Raw genomic sequence first — 15,288 nt, 5'->3', positions numbered from 1 at the left:
CTAATCTAAATTTTCAAACAAGCGTATTAGAACCACTGGCATGGTGTCCATCACCAGTAAATGGTGATATGGTGACAGTTCCATTTGGACACTGACAAATGTAATAATCAGTGTTTTTACTGAACTCTAGAAGACAAAGTGCTTTGTTTATTTTTATTTTTGCTGTCCCTGAGGATTAGCAATACCAAATCAGGCTTATATAAGGTAATTATCACAGTGCTAAAGTTTGCCATTAGAAGAAAAAAAATTTTTTAACACATTACTTCTAGTACATCTGTACAACACTTTACTGTCTTCAAAGATATTTCTCATTCATTAGATAAGGTTTACCCCAGGTGTAGAGAGCCGAAAGAACGTGAAAAGAGCAAAAAGCTCAAGAAAAGCTTTTTTTCTTCCAAAATTTAACTCTTTACTAGAGAAACAGCCTATATAATAATTAGCAGTCTAACTGTGGCTTAAGTCAAAACATAAGCAAGATTTAAAGAAACTGAAACCACTAAGAGCAAATAAGATTTTTCTTTCATTAAACTTAATTCTTAATAACTGTTTAACTTTGAGGTTTTTTCTTTCTATTGTAGTAAGAACTGTATTTTCCTTACAATTGCAAAGGAGTTTTGTTGACATAAAATCACTAGTAGAAATCATAATTTCCCAAGTCCTTAAGGCTTTTAAATAAAATTTATGCCTCAGATGTCTGTAGTAAATAAGTCATTAGACAGGCTTTGAGTCAACTGGAGACTCTTTCCTCAAGCCACATTCCCACATCTTATTTTGTGTTCTGACAATTTTGTGGATTTCAATCCATTGGCTGAGAATAATATCTGAAATGAACGGGACAAGGAGATTTGAAAGCTAAGCTTTAGTTGATCACAGTGCATCAAGTCAGCAAAAAGTTTAAGTACAACTCAGTTCTCATTTTCTTATAATAAAGAAGCATGAAATCCAGGCTTTTCATTATGAAAATTGCTACAGACCAACAACAACAAAAATTGAAGAACAGGACTATCTACCTATTCAATAGAGTTCCCTGTAACCAGAACAGTAATTGTGGATTATCCATATGGGACCAAATTTGTTACAGAGAATGTTTATTTTGTTGCAAAAGGAATTTACATGTGACATACCATTTTCAAACAGCATAAAAAGTTTATTAGATGCAGTAGTGACTTTGAAATGGCTATCTGAATAGTGATCAAACCTTCAGAAAGTCTTCTCTACTATCTTTTCTGATCAAACAATCCCAAACTCAAAAACCCAGAATCCCAACAAAAAATAGTGACACACTAAAAAGAGAATACAATATTAGTTTCTGAAATTTTATTTTTTAATACATACAGTTCACAAACAGAAACCTTCTAACACCACACAATTCCATAGCCAAATGTTTCAATTTTATCAACATTCTTTAACTATTTACACTGTCTTCCCGTAACAAAAGTGCAATCCAAGACATCTTGACAAGAAATCTTTACTGACAAGAATATATTTTTGAGCTGGTGTTAATGATGCGCATCTATTATATTTTCTTCCAATTACCTGGAATGATAACAAAGTCAACAGGACATAGAGATGAACTGGGTCAGGCAGCACCCTTTTTATAGGAACCAAAACACTGAACAAGAGCACTTTCTCCTTACCTCCTCTCCAACCTCCAACTAAAATTACCCAAAAGCATGAGACTAAAAAGAAAAGCAAACTGGAGTTAAGAGAAAAGCAAACTGATCTGGGGACAGGAGAAGAGGCGGCGTGGTAAGCAGGGGTCTTACCAGACAAAACAAAAGATTTCACCAAGTTTGTCTGGGTGATCTACTAAGTTACGTGTCAGTATATCTGTTAGTTTTAGGATTTAAACACCTAACAATATTCTTTCCTGATGAGTTAATTCCCCCCTAAACAGATATGAAAATACCTTTTACTCCAAAAATGAGCGAGCTTCTTCTACAAAATTGGAAATTAAAGACTGTTTGGGGAATGTTCTTTCTTATTGCAATGGGTTAATTCACCCCACTCCCCAACTTCACAGCCGTCTATCTTTTAAGCTGTCATCCCCGTTTATCAACTGCTGCAGAGGCAGCCAGAGGAGAGTGAAGGACTGAGATGGCCTGAAGAGCAAAGGATGAGATGATCAGAATGAGTCTTCCCACTAAAACTAAAGCAGGTAATTTCATTTGTTCAGGGTAATATAACTCTTCAAAATAAACACTAGATAAAAAAAGTAGGTAAAAATCACTTATTAGTCACTTATGAGTGGGTTCATGTCACTGAACACTGTCAGAAAAACAGAAAATGTATCTCTTGGGTAACTAATACCCTTTAATATCCAAGCCACAACAAAAATAATCATCTTTTTTGATATATTCCAATTCCCATCAAGGTATTCAGAGCAAAGTATTTGGAGAAAGTGTAGAGAAAAATATTAAGGTCAGCAGATTTCCAAAATAAGATTTATTCTTCACATGGTTGCATACTCAATTACATACAAAATCAGCTAAACTTTTGCAAATTTAGACAAGAATGCAATGCTTCAAAGGCAAAAGACATTCTCAAAAATAATATCTATGCCTCTCCTTTTATGTAACTTCAGCATCCTAGAATCCTAACTTAATCATCAAAATAAAGGCCAAAAACAAATTTTACTCAATTACAGTGAAAGTTCATCAGACTTATTTTTCAGACAGTAGAAAACAATATAAGGACAAAATACTGAATGCATCAGACACTACACGTGTGGCAGGTTTAGGCTGAGGAGCTTACTGAGTGTGATCTAGATGTAAACTTTAAGCTTCAGAACAACAATATAAGCAGGTTTCTCTTCAAAGATTTAGGTGGGTTAAAGAACAGCATTACAAATATTTTACTATTCATTTTAAATTCAGAAATAAAATCCAATGGCACTCTGAAGACAAGAGAAACTCACCAATTTTTATACCTGGGTACATGAAAGAATCAACAGGGAAACAGCTAATTCAGTCACAGTTTTGTGTATTGAAGACAGATTTGCAAGGGCTATGTCTTACAGACCTCTTCATTGCATCAAACGCTGTCAGACCAATAACAATTTTCTGCTTCTTTCAGACATTGAGCATTTCCCCCTACTGTGAAATATTTTTCAGATCCTCAAACATCAAACTAGACACAATCAGCTGAATTACAATCATCCAAACTGAAAGATGAAGAATATTAGTCAATCTATGGGTTCTTTAATGCTGTGTTCTTTCAAACAAAACATCGAATATTTCAGGCAGCAGAACTGAAACTCACTTGCCATAATGCCTAAGCACTTCTAAGAGGAAAAACAACTGTTTCTCTGAGGAAAAAATGGTATAAACGAAGTAAGTATTAGAAAATGTTCACATAACCCCAAATTTAGCCACCCATAGAAGGATCGTATTCTCAGCATTCTTTTAGCATATATGCGTATTTTACCTGAAATTATCAAATTCATTTTTGAGAAATCATATTCCAGTTCCAGTTCTGTAAAGGTATGGGGTGCCAGTTATTTAAATTATCACACTCTAGTGAACAGAAGGCTGTATTTTGGTAAGCTCAATACTCTGACTAATCATATTCTATAAATTATCATCTTTTTCACCAAAGGAAAGGTGTCATGAAGATCTTTGAAAAATCTACTTTCAAACATATTGTTATGCATTACAATCAGTGACTTTCCAAAATGAAACACACTTTAAAAAGAAATATTAACATTTTTTTTTTCTCATAGCCCCACAGATATGTTTCTCCTTTCCTTCTTAGGATCAAATCTTTGATTTTGGAAACTCAGCATTAAATGGGTAAAATGCAGCCACAGCAATCTGGGGGGAAGATAAGTAGAGCAAGGACTGGTTCTGAAACTTAGCAGTTAGGGTCTGCGGCTGTGAGATTTATCCTGTGAGAAGGATCTGACATCAAATGGCACTTGGACAGTGCACGACCTACATAAATCAGTACTGCCCAAATCACATTACTCATGGATTCTCCTTAAGAGTTTGACCAACTTCAGAGACACAATTCAAATAACAGGGTTCTGCCTTTTTGCCCTCTTGAGTCGGTGTGCATCATTTCCAAATACATTTGGCATATTCTCTTTGTTACAGATCAGCTTACCTTAAAAATCGGTGCAACACCAACAGTTTGCATATGTCTTATAATTTGGATATTATTTTCAGTATGAAAACTGGCTGCTAAATTGCAACAGGGATAGGGTCAGGGCTCACGTCCACTTTCAAATAATCTGTCAGTGAGGGTCACCTGCAGGTCAGGTGCGCTGCAGAGCACTGCACCAAGGTGGACTAACCCACCACCAGCTCTCCAGGCACAGACTTACATTCACTTGTCTTGTGTTCTTCCCAAGGCCCAGTGAAGATCTAAAAGCGGGTCTGCTTTAGACAGTTAACGTTTTAGTAAGAGTTTCTTCCCAGCACCTACCATGCCCTTAGTTTCCCACCACATAATCCCTTTCCTAAATTCACCCCATCCTCCCCACCACCTTAAAAGCTGCATGAGAGACTCTTAGTGATAGCGAACCACTCCCCCAGACTCACAGGAGGCCCCAGGTGGGCTCTGGTCACAACCACAGACCAACACTCAGGAGTCAAGAGAGGGCAGGGGCAGCGCCCTTTCAGTGGCACACATACACAAAGGAACTCTCCTCTGAATTAGAAAAGAAATTAATGTCGCAGTCTGCTTCCCTAGAAAAGATATGTAATAAAGTAACAATATCAATAAAATAGCTAGACTAAAGCAAAGCTTTCATCAATACGCTTCGAGAACCTTGAAGGAGGAAAATGGCTTCACGAAATGGTAGTCCAGGTTGCCACAGTGTGGGCACTGCTGGACGTTGCTGTACTCGGAGAAGTACTGCATGCCGATCCGCACGTCGATCACAGGCTTCCCGCAGTGCTTACAGTTCAGGCGGGCCTGGGGGAACACAAGACGCCGTGAGTCACAACACCCCCTGTCCCACGGCACCGCCAAGGTCATCCCAGCCAAAATGCGAGACTGCCCGACCTGGGAAACCAATCAAGAGTCTAGCGAAGCATCCCTTTTATTACCCAAAACAGGGTGCGCAGAGCATCAGATAAGCATAAGGCACACACTCAAATGTTCACCATCGGTCTGAAAGGTTAGTGACTGTGCGTCTCCCTCCCGACATGCAGCGCCGCCTGTAGCCACACCTGCTGGTGGGAAGGAAATTCTCAACTGGTACTGCCTCAACTAACGTTCCCCTAACAATCGGAAATCCCTTCCCCCTGGATTTTATGAAGTGGCTGACGCCAACTTCTCTCATCCAGACCTGCATGAAATTTCTCTGAAGATTTTTTTGAGTTTATTTTTAAAATTCATATATATTTTTTACTCTACTCCTTACTACATTTCTGTTTTCTTTGAGGTAAAAATAAAAATTCCCTAAAACACTCTAGTAAAATTAACCATCCAGGAAGAAGGGCTCTGTTCATCCTGAGGCTTCTGGAACCCACGAGCAACTGGATCTTCACTCATGCCTGGGCCTCCCTCTGACAGCGCAAGACCAGAGGCTTTCAGCAACAGGTCTAAGGAATTCAGCAAATAACCAGAAATTACAAATACAACAGACTCTCATTTACATTCTTTCTAAAAAGGTAACAGAAAAATATAATCTCGCTTTGCCCTCAAAACCCTCCTGCAAGATAGGGAGTAGTACATGAATTTCAGATGATGAAACTAAGGCACATGGTGATAAAGCAACGTGTGCAAGACCACGCAGTTAGGGTTAGGAGGCAGAAGGGCTGGGTCTGAACCACAGGCGCTCACCCCAGAGCCGGCCCTCTGAGCTGCCACATGGACCACCCTTCTATAAACTGAGAGAAACACCCTTTAACTGACTAATTTCTCTAAAGAATATTAAAAGTGAGATTCTAAGCAAACCTCTCTCTTTAACCTGTTATTCCTTCCTAATTACTAATTCTTGCGTATGTTCGGCTCAAAGTCTTATTGGAAGACATTCCTTGATGCTTTTGGTAGCATCTAACACTTGTACATTTTCAATAAATAGAGCTGATTTTTTTTTAAAGCCAAAAGTAATCAAATATGTTTTTCATTTCAGTAAGAGGGCCAGAAAAGGAACGTCTGGGCTTAAAAGAAATACACAGTCAGCAGCACAGGCCGGGTGTGGCAGTCTGATCTTCTGCTTTTCCCTCTGAAGACGAGGAAACAACCCCACTGCCTTCTAGGGGTGGAGCAGGAAGAGCACAGGGCTGGGAGCTACCAGGCTGTAGCCACGGCTGTGACACATGCGGGCAGACCCGGCTAAAACACTCTACTGCTCAGGCCTCCACCATATGCGGAAAGTAAGAGGACGGGGATAGACATCTTCCCCCACCCCCAGGCCTTTCTCGAGCTAATGTTCTATGAGGCCCAAACATTCTTTCACTTCCTTATTTCTTTAAAAGATAACCCTCCCCGGTGTGTGTGGGAGAGAGAAGCCCCTTCTTTCTGTTTCTCTCAAGAGCTGGCATCAAGGCACAGTGGGCATTATAAAATGCTACAGTGAATAACTAAAAGACAATACCTCATTTCCAAGGCTAAGTTTCAAAATGGAAATGTGGTCCATGTATTAGAATGGAGTAAAAGGTGTCAATCCTATCTGAAATCAAACGACAGGCTATGAATGGCCATTTAGGTCTCCCGTGACCATATTTCTCATCTCAGGTCACTAGCGCAGACACAGCATAGCTGAAATACCGACTCGGCCGACCTTTTACTTCAACCAACACAGCTTCTCTTCTGAATAAACTGCTAATAGTCAGAATTTCTCTACAAAAATCAAACCATAATGCTAAAGATATAAAACTATGTAATAAACTAATTAAGTGTTTAACAGGTATTTATATTAAAGGCTTAGCCACTGAAGAAGGAAGAAAAATATCTCTCCTACCTATGAATATTGAGGAATTACATAACAAGTGTTTTCTTGTCTCAAGCACTTAGAAGTAAACCAAGATACTTCCAAGGATTCTGTCTCCTGTGTTTCTATGGACTTGAGTTTTCACCTGTTAACACCTCTCTCTTTTCCTCATGACAGCTAAATTCTGGATGCTCTCAGCATCAGCAAATGCCTCTCCTTAGCAGAGTTTTATGGATTACAAATCCTTCCCGTTAACCTCAAACACCTTACAAGGCAGGCAGTTTCTGAGTAATTGCACTGTCCCACAGAACGAAACCAAAAGAAAGTTCTATCTATTAAAGAAAGTGAAACTTTCTTCTCTCCTTTTAAATAACAACTTCTTCTCACTAGAAATTTATTATACATTAATCATACAAAACATTAAAAAAATATAAGTAAGCAAAAAGAAAACTAAAGGAACAACTCAACTCAGTCCACCATCCAGAGACAAACTCTGATAACAGGTTAGCAGATTCCTTTTCAAGTTCACTTTTTACAAATGGGAAGCATACTATTATGCCATTTAAAACCTGCCTTTTTGACTTAAAATAATGAAAATATTTCCCACATAATTACACATTATTCTATAATACTCCTTTTAGTGACTGCATAGTATTTCAATGACAGCTGCACCAAGCTCTAGGAAATCCGCCATCACTGGGCACTCTGGGGAGTTTCCCGACTGCTCACTGCTGAGCATGCTCTCCAAGCCCTCACACCTCCTCCAGTGTGCCTGCAGTGCTGCCTCTAGCTTCTCTGCATTTGCTTGGGGAGAGAACCCTGATATCACCCACTGCTCACTCTGTGGGGTCCATACCAACCTGACAGCACGGAGAGGCGGCCAGGATGTCATAGGTGTACATGGTGCCCAGCTGGTGCCAGCTGCCGTCCCACCGCGACTTACACTTGATGCAGATGATCTTGTGAACCCCTTCCAGGCAGTCCACGCACACCGCGTACAGGTGCATGAGCCTCCCTGTGCACAGAAGACACGATGCTGAGAGTGGCTGTCAAAGAAATCACCTTTTGTCTCCAGAGGGGATTTAAAAAATGGCTCCTCTATCAGTTATAAGTGAACACTTTATCATTTGAATAAATATAAAAAGCAAAATAGATGACATTTATCATATATCCCTAAACTGCCCTTTTAGAATAATAATGGATTACTATTGTCAATGGGACACGGGCTTTAAGTTCAATCTCATGAAATACTTGCTTCAATTCACTTTTCAGAAAAGTGCTGGCAGGTTTACAATGCAGACATCCAAACTCAAATAACCAAGCCACACGTGCTCAAAACCGGCCTATGATCACACAGGACTTTCTCCTCAGAGGTCTAGTGGGACATACAGAGGCTGAACCAGCAATGCTGGTCTGTACTCATGAGCTCTTGTCCATTAACAAGCCCCACCATAAAAAAGTCCAAAGTCTGTCTTGGGTTTGGTAGCCCAGAATTATACCACAGCCAAAATTACTATGTTAACTGCTCTTGTCTCCAAAATTGCTCAGTCATCACCACATCCAATTTAGGAACCAGAATTATATCTTGTGTTTTTTTCCCCAAAGGAGTTCAATGTCTTATTGTTTACTGGGATCCTGAAAGTCACAAGCCTATTCCTCCATTATTTATCAATATCTAACGCTTGTAAAGAAAAGATGTCACCCCAGTTCATGTTGAAGGGTTCAGGGTCAAATTAGGAAAGAGCTGGAATGCCCAGAACCTGCCTGGGCTGTACATGACAGCAATGGTGCTGCTCTCTGTGTGGGGACCGGGGCTCCTCTGTGCTAAAACTACCATCAGGAGAGCACATCCTCTTAAATGATTCTTATTCAGAAAGCACTGCTCACTCCATCACCCAGACCATGCTCTTCATCTTTTCAGTGGTTAAGGACCAGCCTGCTCCTTATCCATTGGAAAGGTCTAAATGGTACTTAAAGGAAACCTTGCATTTCATTTGCTTACAAGACTCTCTCTCCCTCCTTGAGGGCAAGAACTATGTCTACTCACCCTTGAAAGCTCAGCGTCTAGCACAATATCTGGAATGTGGAAAGCACTCCATAATTGTATGTTGTGTGAATGAATAGGATAATGTTAACAGCCAAAGACATTAAAACCTTGGGGCCTCTATGCCAAAAGTGGGACGGGTCACAAGAACTTCTTGCAATACTGCCCATCTGTGCTGCAGGGCACTGAAAGTAAAAGGGTCTCACATGCCATGACCACTCAGAGGCACCTCAGGCATTTCAGGCTGTCAGTTCAGTACCTAGGAGCCAATGGAAAACGCTTCATTCCAGTTTCCCTCCTAGACTTACTCACTGCAATTCTCAAACACTCAAGGACACCCAGGTGGCGACGGAGTTGACAGAGAACCTGTACTGAGTGCTCACCAAGGGCCTGGCACTGTGCTAGGAGGCTGCACAAATTAGTTCATTTAACCCTCACAACAATCCTATAAGGTAGGCATTATTCTTATCCCCATGTCAGAGAGGAGGAACTGAAGCTCAGAGAGCTGGAGGAGCTGGCCCAAGTTCATGAAGATAGTAAGTAGCAAAGTCCAGACTTGAATTCATATCTTACTCCTAACCTCCAGGCTACCTCATGGGAATTCCCGGCCTGAACTGAGTCTCTAGATTTGTTTTAGTTACTATTATACGTTGTCCTAAATAAGGAGAATTTAAAATTTCTAAATTCTAGTGTTGTGAGTTCAAACAAAAAGTAGATTCCTGAGAGAACAGTCACCTGTGGTTCCAAGTGGTAAAGAAGCACCAAAAGAAATTTCAAACTAGATAAATCTTAATACAGTATTAATACCAAACAAAAACATCTTCTGGAAAAGTCAGGGAACTGAGGCTGGCGCTGGAGGCTGGGGAGGGCAGTGAGGGGGCAAGGGCGGGGGAAGGGAGTGACAATCCACACGGTCCACCACTGGGAATAACACATTATTTCAGCAGCCTATAATCAGCTGCAGCCTGGAATCCTGTGGCCTGGAACGCGGCCTTTCTACTGGAGTTGAAAGTGCTTTAAGAAATGCATGGTTGAAACTCTGACAGAAGAAATGACTGATGCTGGCTTGCTTTAAGAAAGACTGCACAGACTTCTCCAAGATGAGGCAACAAAAATACTGACACAGGTCAAGGCCCCACCTGTGGCACTGGCTTGTCTGGAGCAGATAAAACACCCAGATCTTCATATTGTATCATCGACAGTTAAACTTCACAAGATCTAGTGTATCCACTATCTATTTGTGGATGTGTATGTACTTAGGTGTGTACACACACACACACACACACGCACAGAGTTCTTGGGCCTGTCTCAAGCCGAGAGAGAGAGGGGCCACGCAGCTCCCATCCTCACGGTCTTTAACGCTACCCTGAGAATGCCCAGACTAGTCTAGTGGGAGGTGAAAGAATATACAAGCGGGGATAAGCCATTCTAGCCGAAGTCTGCCAGCTGCTAGATGCGTGTGAGAGGCCATCCCAACCAACCAGCCCACAGAACTGTGAGAAGTTAAAAATCATCACAGTTTTAAACCACTAAGTTTCAGAGTGGTTTGCCCTATAAAAAAGGCTAAAAGACATAGGAGAGTAGATGAAACTCTAGCAAATGAATGAATGAGACCACTTCCCACAAATTCATCTCCCTTTCCCTGCTGAGAAAGATAAAACAGAAAATAGTATCCATGAAACAAGGACAGGATGCTATTAAAAAGAACTTTTGGAAATGACAAATATGAGAACAGAAAATCTTAAACTCAGTAAAAATACTGGACTATAAAGTCAAGGAAATCTTCCAGAAAACAGAATTAAGAATAAAAATATGAACAACAGGGCCAAAAACATATGTAATAAAGGATTTCCCCCACCTCTAAAAAAGCAGGGGGGGGTGGGGGGAAGCAGTCTAAGAGATCCAACATCTGATTAATTGTTCTACAGAATTAAAAAAAAAAAGGGAAGAAATCATCAAAGAAATAAATCAAAAGAAAATTTCCCCAATCTGAAGACTACAAGTTTACAAAATCAAAAAGCCAAGAAAGCATCCTGCACAATGAATGGGAAAAAAAAAAAAGAGAGAGAGAGAGTGAGAGAGAGACATCATGGTGAAACTTCAGAATACTAGATACAGAAAATCTAAAAACCTCTGGAGGATAAGAAAGGGGAATAAAGAACAGGAATAACAATAATATTAGATTTCTCAATTGCAGCATTGGAAGACAGGAGACAGGGAAGAAACGCCTTCAAAATTCCAAGGGGAAAATATTTATAACTTGGAAGACTATACCCAGTCAACTAGCAATCAAGTGTGAAAATAGAATCAAGATATTATCAGCCTTTCAAAATCTCAAAACATCTATTTCCATGCTCGCTCTCTCTCAGAAAGCTCCTAGGGGATACTTCTTAACAAACTGAGGAAATTAACTGAGAAAAAAGAAAGATCTAGGAAACAAAGATAAAAAAAAAAAAAATAGGAAAAAGATGAAGGAATCCTGGAAGGACAGCTATGTACAGCAGGTATTAAGTGCACCAGGATGGACAGGTGCAGGAAAATGAAAGGTTCCATAAGGGAAATTTCTAGGAAAAAAATCATAAAATGTCTGATAGGTATGTGGAAATGTTTTTGAAAGGTGATGTGAAAAGCTACTGAAGAGTTAGAACACCAGCCAAAGCTCCAAAAAAGGCTAAGCAAATGAAAACATGAAGCAATTATTAACTTTGATAAAAACAAAAGGTGTCCTAGAACATACGGTATTCTATATACAAAATATATCTACAGTTCTTGGCTCAGCACTAAATATTTACATACTCATAGTAGCAAAAGTATTAAGGACTTAACTAAGAATTGTGATGTATTATCCTGAGAGAAAGGGTAAGATGCAAGAAAGCATAGTCAACCACCTTAAAAGTAAATCAACAGGTAATATCTAAAATTGAAGAATAAAGATAATTTTAAAAATATGATGGTAAAAACCCCAAGAACCAGTTAAGATCTGAAAGTGTCTCTGGGAAGTGAGACAGCAGGGGTTGGGGGGAAGATGTATCATTTTTACTATGGGCTTTTTAGCACACATTCAAAGTCAGAAACAGGTTATATGTCATGCATCCCATCTTTGTTTAAATTCAATAGTTTTATATGAATTGACAGAGTCCTCTGTCAACTGACCAACCCCCTGTCATTCAATTTATGGCTGAAATATCCCGGTCTTTGTGTGTCATCCACAGCACCAATCATCTCCCTACCCCTCACCACCAAGGTAATATCTGAGCTTTCAATGACCCTCCATTTTCCTTCTGCTGCTATCAGGTAAGTCTCATCTTTCATAACTTTCAAGAGTAATTCAACTAATCTAAAAATACGTTGGCCCTCTCTGACCCCGCCTTTCCCTCACTGCATTGTGTTCACAAGGATCAAAGAGAATACACACCTTGCTGGGCACGTTAACACAGGTTTCAAAGGCAACTATTTGACAGCAAGTAAAACATTTATGCAGTTCCTTCTCTAAATTTCCCTCCAATTATGAAAAACTATACACCAGGAATCCTCTCTCGAAATTACAGCAAAACAAAAACATCAGATTACCCACCGGGACAACTGCACTTGGTACAGGGACATCAGAGTAAAGGACACCACCTCCACCACCTCAACCGGCAGAGCTGAAACATTCAAATGTTAGCTAGCTCCTGACTAGGACAAAAAACACCGTCGGTTCAAATTAAGCCAAAACAGAGCAATCCCTTCTTGTTCGCTTTCCACTCCTCACAAACAGAAAACAGGCAAGGTGAATGAACACCTGTACCTTGAAGGTGACAGGGAACATCGTACTCGATCTCATCGTGTCTCGAAGGGCTTAAGAACAGAGTCCCGTCCACCAGTGGGAACTGCTCGAACACCGGCAGCGCCCGGTGGCACAGGGCGCAGTTCACCACGTTTCTGTGGCTGGCGCTGAGGGCCGCGAGGATGAACTTCCGCAGATCCTCGCCCTGGCCCATCTGGGCATCGTCCTCCATCCGCACGTGGAAAGTGTTCAGCTTATGCCGGGGGATGTGAGCGAGCAGCTCTGAGAGGTCGAGGCGCCGCAGGAACTGCACGGGCGTGTCGAAGTGGCCCCCCCTGTGAACCGACAACCCCGCCGGGCTGTAGTCAAAGTGGGCGTTTCGGAACACATGGCCCCCCGCCAGGGCCTTTTTGTGAGGCTCCAGGTGGATGGCGTTCTTTAAGAACTCCCCGAGGTACCTGGAGGAGCGGGGGCCGCTGAAGTGGGCAGGGGAGAGGATGGAGTAGCCAGTGGGCGGGGACTGGCCCGGGGAGCCGCAGGGGGACCGGGCGCCGTATGCAGCAGCCCCCACGGCTTTCTCCTGGGAGTTCTGCCGGTCCATGGAATGCCGGCGGGGGAGGTCGTGGGCCAGGCCTTTCTGAGGCTTGGTGGGCGGCCGGCACTTTTTTGCCTCCTCTACCGCCTCGCCGGGGGGCCTCCCCGTGTTCTTCTCCGACCCCGACTTCTTCTTCTTCTCATCCTGCATCCGCTTCACCTGGTACCAGTCTGTGTCCTTCTTCAGGTGGCCCTGGCCGCAGCGGCAGGAGCAGAAGCGGAAGGCCAGGTCGTAGCCCTTCTTGGTCCACATGTTCTGGCGGCACTGCTTCTCGTTCCAGCTGCGGGCCCGGCCGATGCAGTTGAACTGGACCAGGATGCTGCTCTCCCACTCGTAGAAGCACTGCAGGTGCATCCAGGTGCTGTAGGGGCAGTGCTCGTTGTTGCACACCACCTTCTGGTAGTCGTCCTTCTCCAGGTCCACTGGCCTCCCGAAGCTGCAGATCAGGGGCGTCGCACAAGGCGCTTCTGGGGAGAAGCACAGAGAGAGAGAATCAGCGCGCAGGAGGAGGGATTCCAGCCGACACCGACTCACAGATCAAAGCTACATCCCGCCTGGGCCCATTCACGCCAAAGGCATGATTTTCCTGGGGTCAAGATTTCCACTACTGGAAGAACACCAGGCAGGATTAGAAAACACTGTTTTCTTCTGGTGTGATGTTGTGCCAAGGGAATTCATTTTCTGATATTTGTTATCTGCTGAAAAACATACCAATAAGCTTCAAAAAGTCCAAATCTTTCACGGGACAATTAGCTGTACATCAGTACTTGCAACAGTGTAATAGGAGGTCTTCCTGAGACGTGGATGTGATGACCGGCAGTTTCAGGGTTCTTTAAAAATGAATCACTCCAGTGAACTAGGAAATATGATGGAGCTACTTAACCAAGGTGATAGCTCCCAAAGGGCTCTCACAAAAAAAAAAAAAAGAAAAGAAAAGAAAAGAAAAGAAAAAAAAGAACAGGTGCACACAGAATTCCACTGCCAGGTCATGAAGGGAAAAAACAATCCTTCTTAATCTATCAGGACAGAAAGCAGGAATACCAAGATATCTCTACCCTAGTTAACCACATGCCCCACAGGGCACCCAGAAGGCTAAGCAGGTTCCCAGAAAGGAGGTAAAACCTGGTAACACAGAGTAGAACCCATTTCTTGAGAAGTGGATAGTATTTATTAAGATTTGGAATTCCACTGGATTCCTGTTACTTCAACATCCATAACATCTTCAGAAGGCCTCTCTGGAGGGCAGCACTACGCCGAGTGGGAGCTGCTGAGCTTGATCACAAAGGTTCCACGTGCCAAGCTCATGTTAGACTTTAACTGTCCTAGCTGAGAAGCTAGATGAGGACCTTGAGTGGAGTTCTGTTTACAAGCTCCCCCTAGTGGCAGTGTGGCAGGCGAGGCTACAGGCAGGAAGACTAGGCCAGGATAGGGGTGCAAAGGGGAGGATGCAGTGATCCAGGGGACAGATGAGCCTAGATGAGCGCAGAGTTGGTGGGCAGGTGCTGGCGGGCAGTGAGGGCCACCCTGTTTTGGACCTGCTGAACTCACTGTGTCTGTGCACCACGGAGGTAGAGAAAGACACAACTGCAGCTCAAGATTTGGAGAAGAGAGCAAATCCCTGGACAGAGGGGCCTGCCCAAGAGGAGTGTGAAGAGTGGAAAAGAATCCTGGGAAGCAAGACTGAAAGGCTGGAGAAGAGTCCTCCACAGAGACTGGCAAAAGAGGAACTGAGAATTCACTGGAAGACAAGTCAGGAGAAAATTATAAGGCCACTGGTAAAGCTGTAAGAATAAAGGACTGTGAAATGCCCCAGAGCGACAGGAAGATAGGTGCTTCTCAACCTCTGCACTGCTGATATTTGAGGCTGGATATTCTTGGCTGTGGGAGTTGTCCTGTGCACTGTAAGAGGTTTAGAACATCTCTGCTAGATGCCAGTGACATCACCCTCCTTGACTGTGACACTCTAAATGTCTCCAGGCATTGCCAGTCACCCCTGGGGT

The 15,288-nt window shown here is 42.4% G+C and overlaps 1 protein-coding gene across 2 annotated transcripts in view; it reads right to left on the bottom strand.

The window, feature by feature from the left end:
- Nucleotides 1-1,297: 1,297 nt before the first annotated feature.
- HECA (hdc homolog, cell cycle regulator) overlaps nt 1,298-15,288 on the bottom strand; it is a 38,324-nt gene continuing 24,333 nt past the window's right edge. Inside the window, exons 2-5 of one of the 2 annotated variants that reach the window (XR_004322024.1) lie at nt 12,715-13,755; nt 7,744-7,898; nt 5,431-5,549; nt 4,782-4,917 (exon numbers count right to left, since the gene is read on the bottom strand). Coding sequence is in view for 1 of the 2 variants with exons in the window: in XM_032485036.1 (XP_032340927.1) it covers nt 4,753-4,917; nt 7,744-7,898; nt 12,715-13,755 (1,361 nt within the window). In the remaining variant the exon portion in view is untranslated. Of the gene's footprint in view, nt 4,918-5,430; nt 5,550-7,743; nt 7,899-12,714; nt 13,756-15,288 lie in introns of both variants that reach the window. The other variant, XM_032485036.1, reaches the window with a different exon arrangement.

Source organism: Camelus ferus, chromosome 8 (genome assembly GCF_009834535.1).
Source record: "Camelus ferus isolate YT-003-E chromosome 8, BCGSAC_Cfer_1.0, whole genome shotgun sequence".
Lineage (NCBI taxonomy): Eukaryota > Metazoa > Chordata > Mammalia > Artiodactyla > Camelidae > Camelus > Camelus ferus.
Note: the sequence above shows the minus strand (reverse complement) of the source record. Positions and strands in the feature narration are given on the sequence as shown.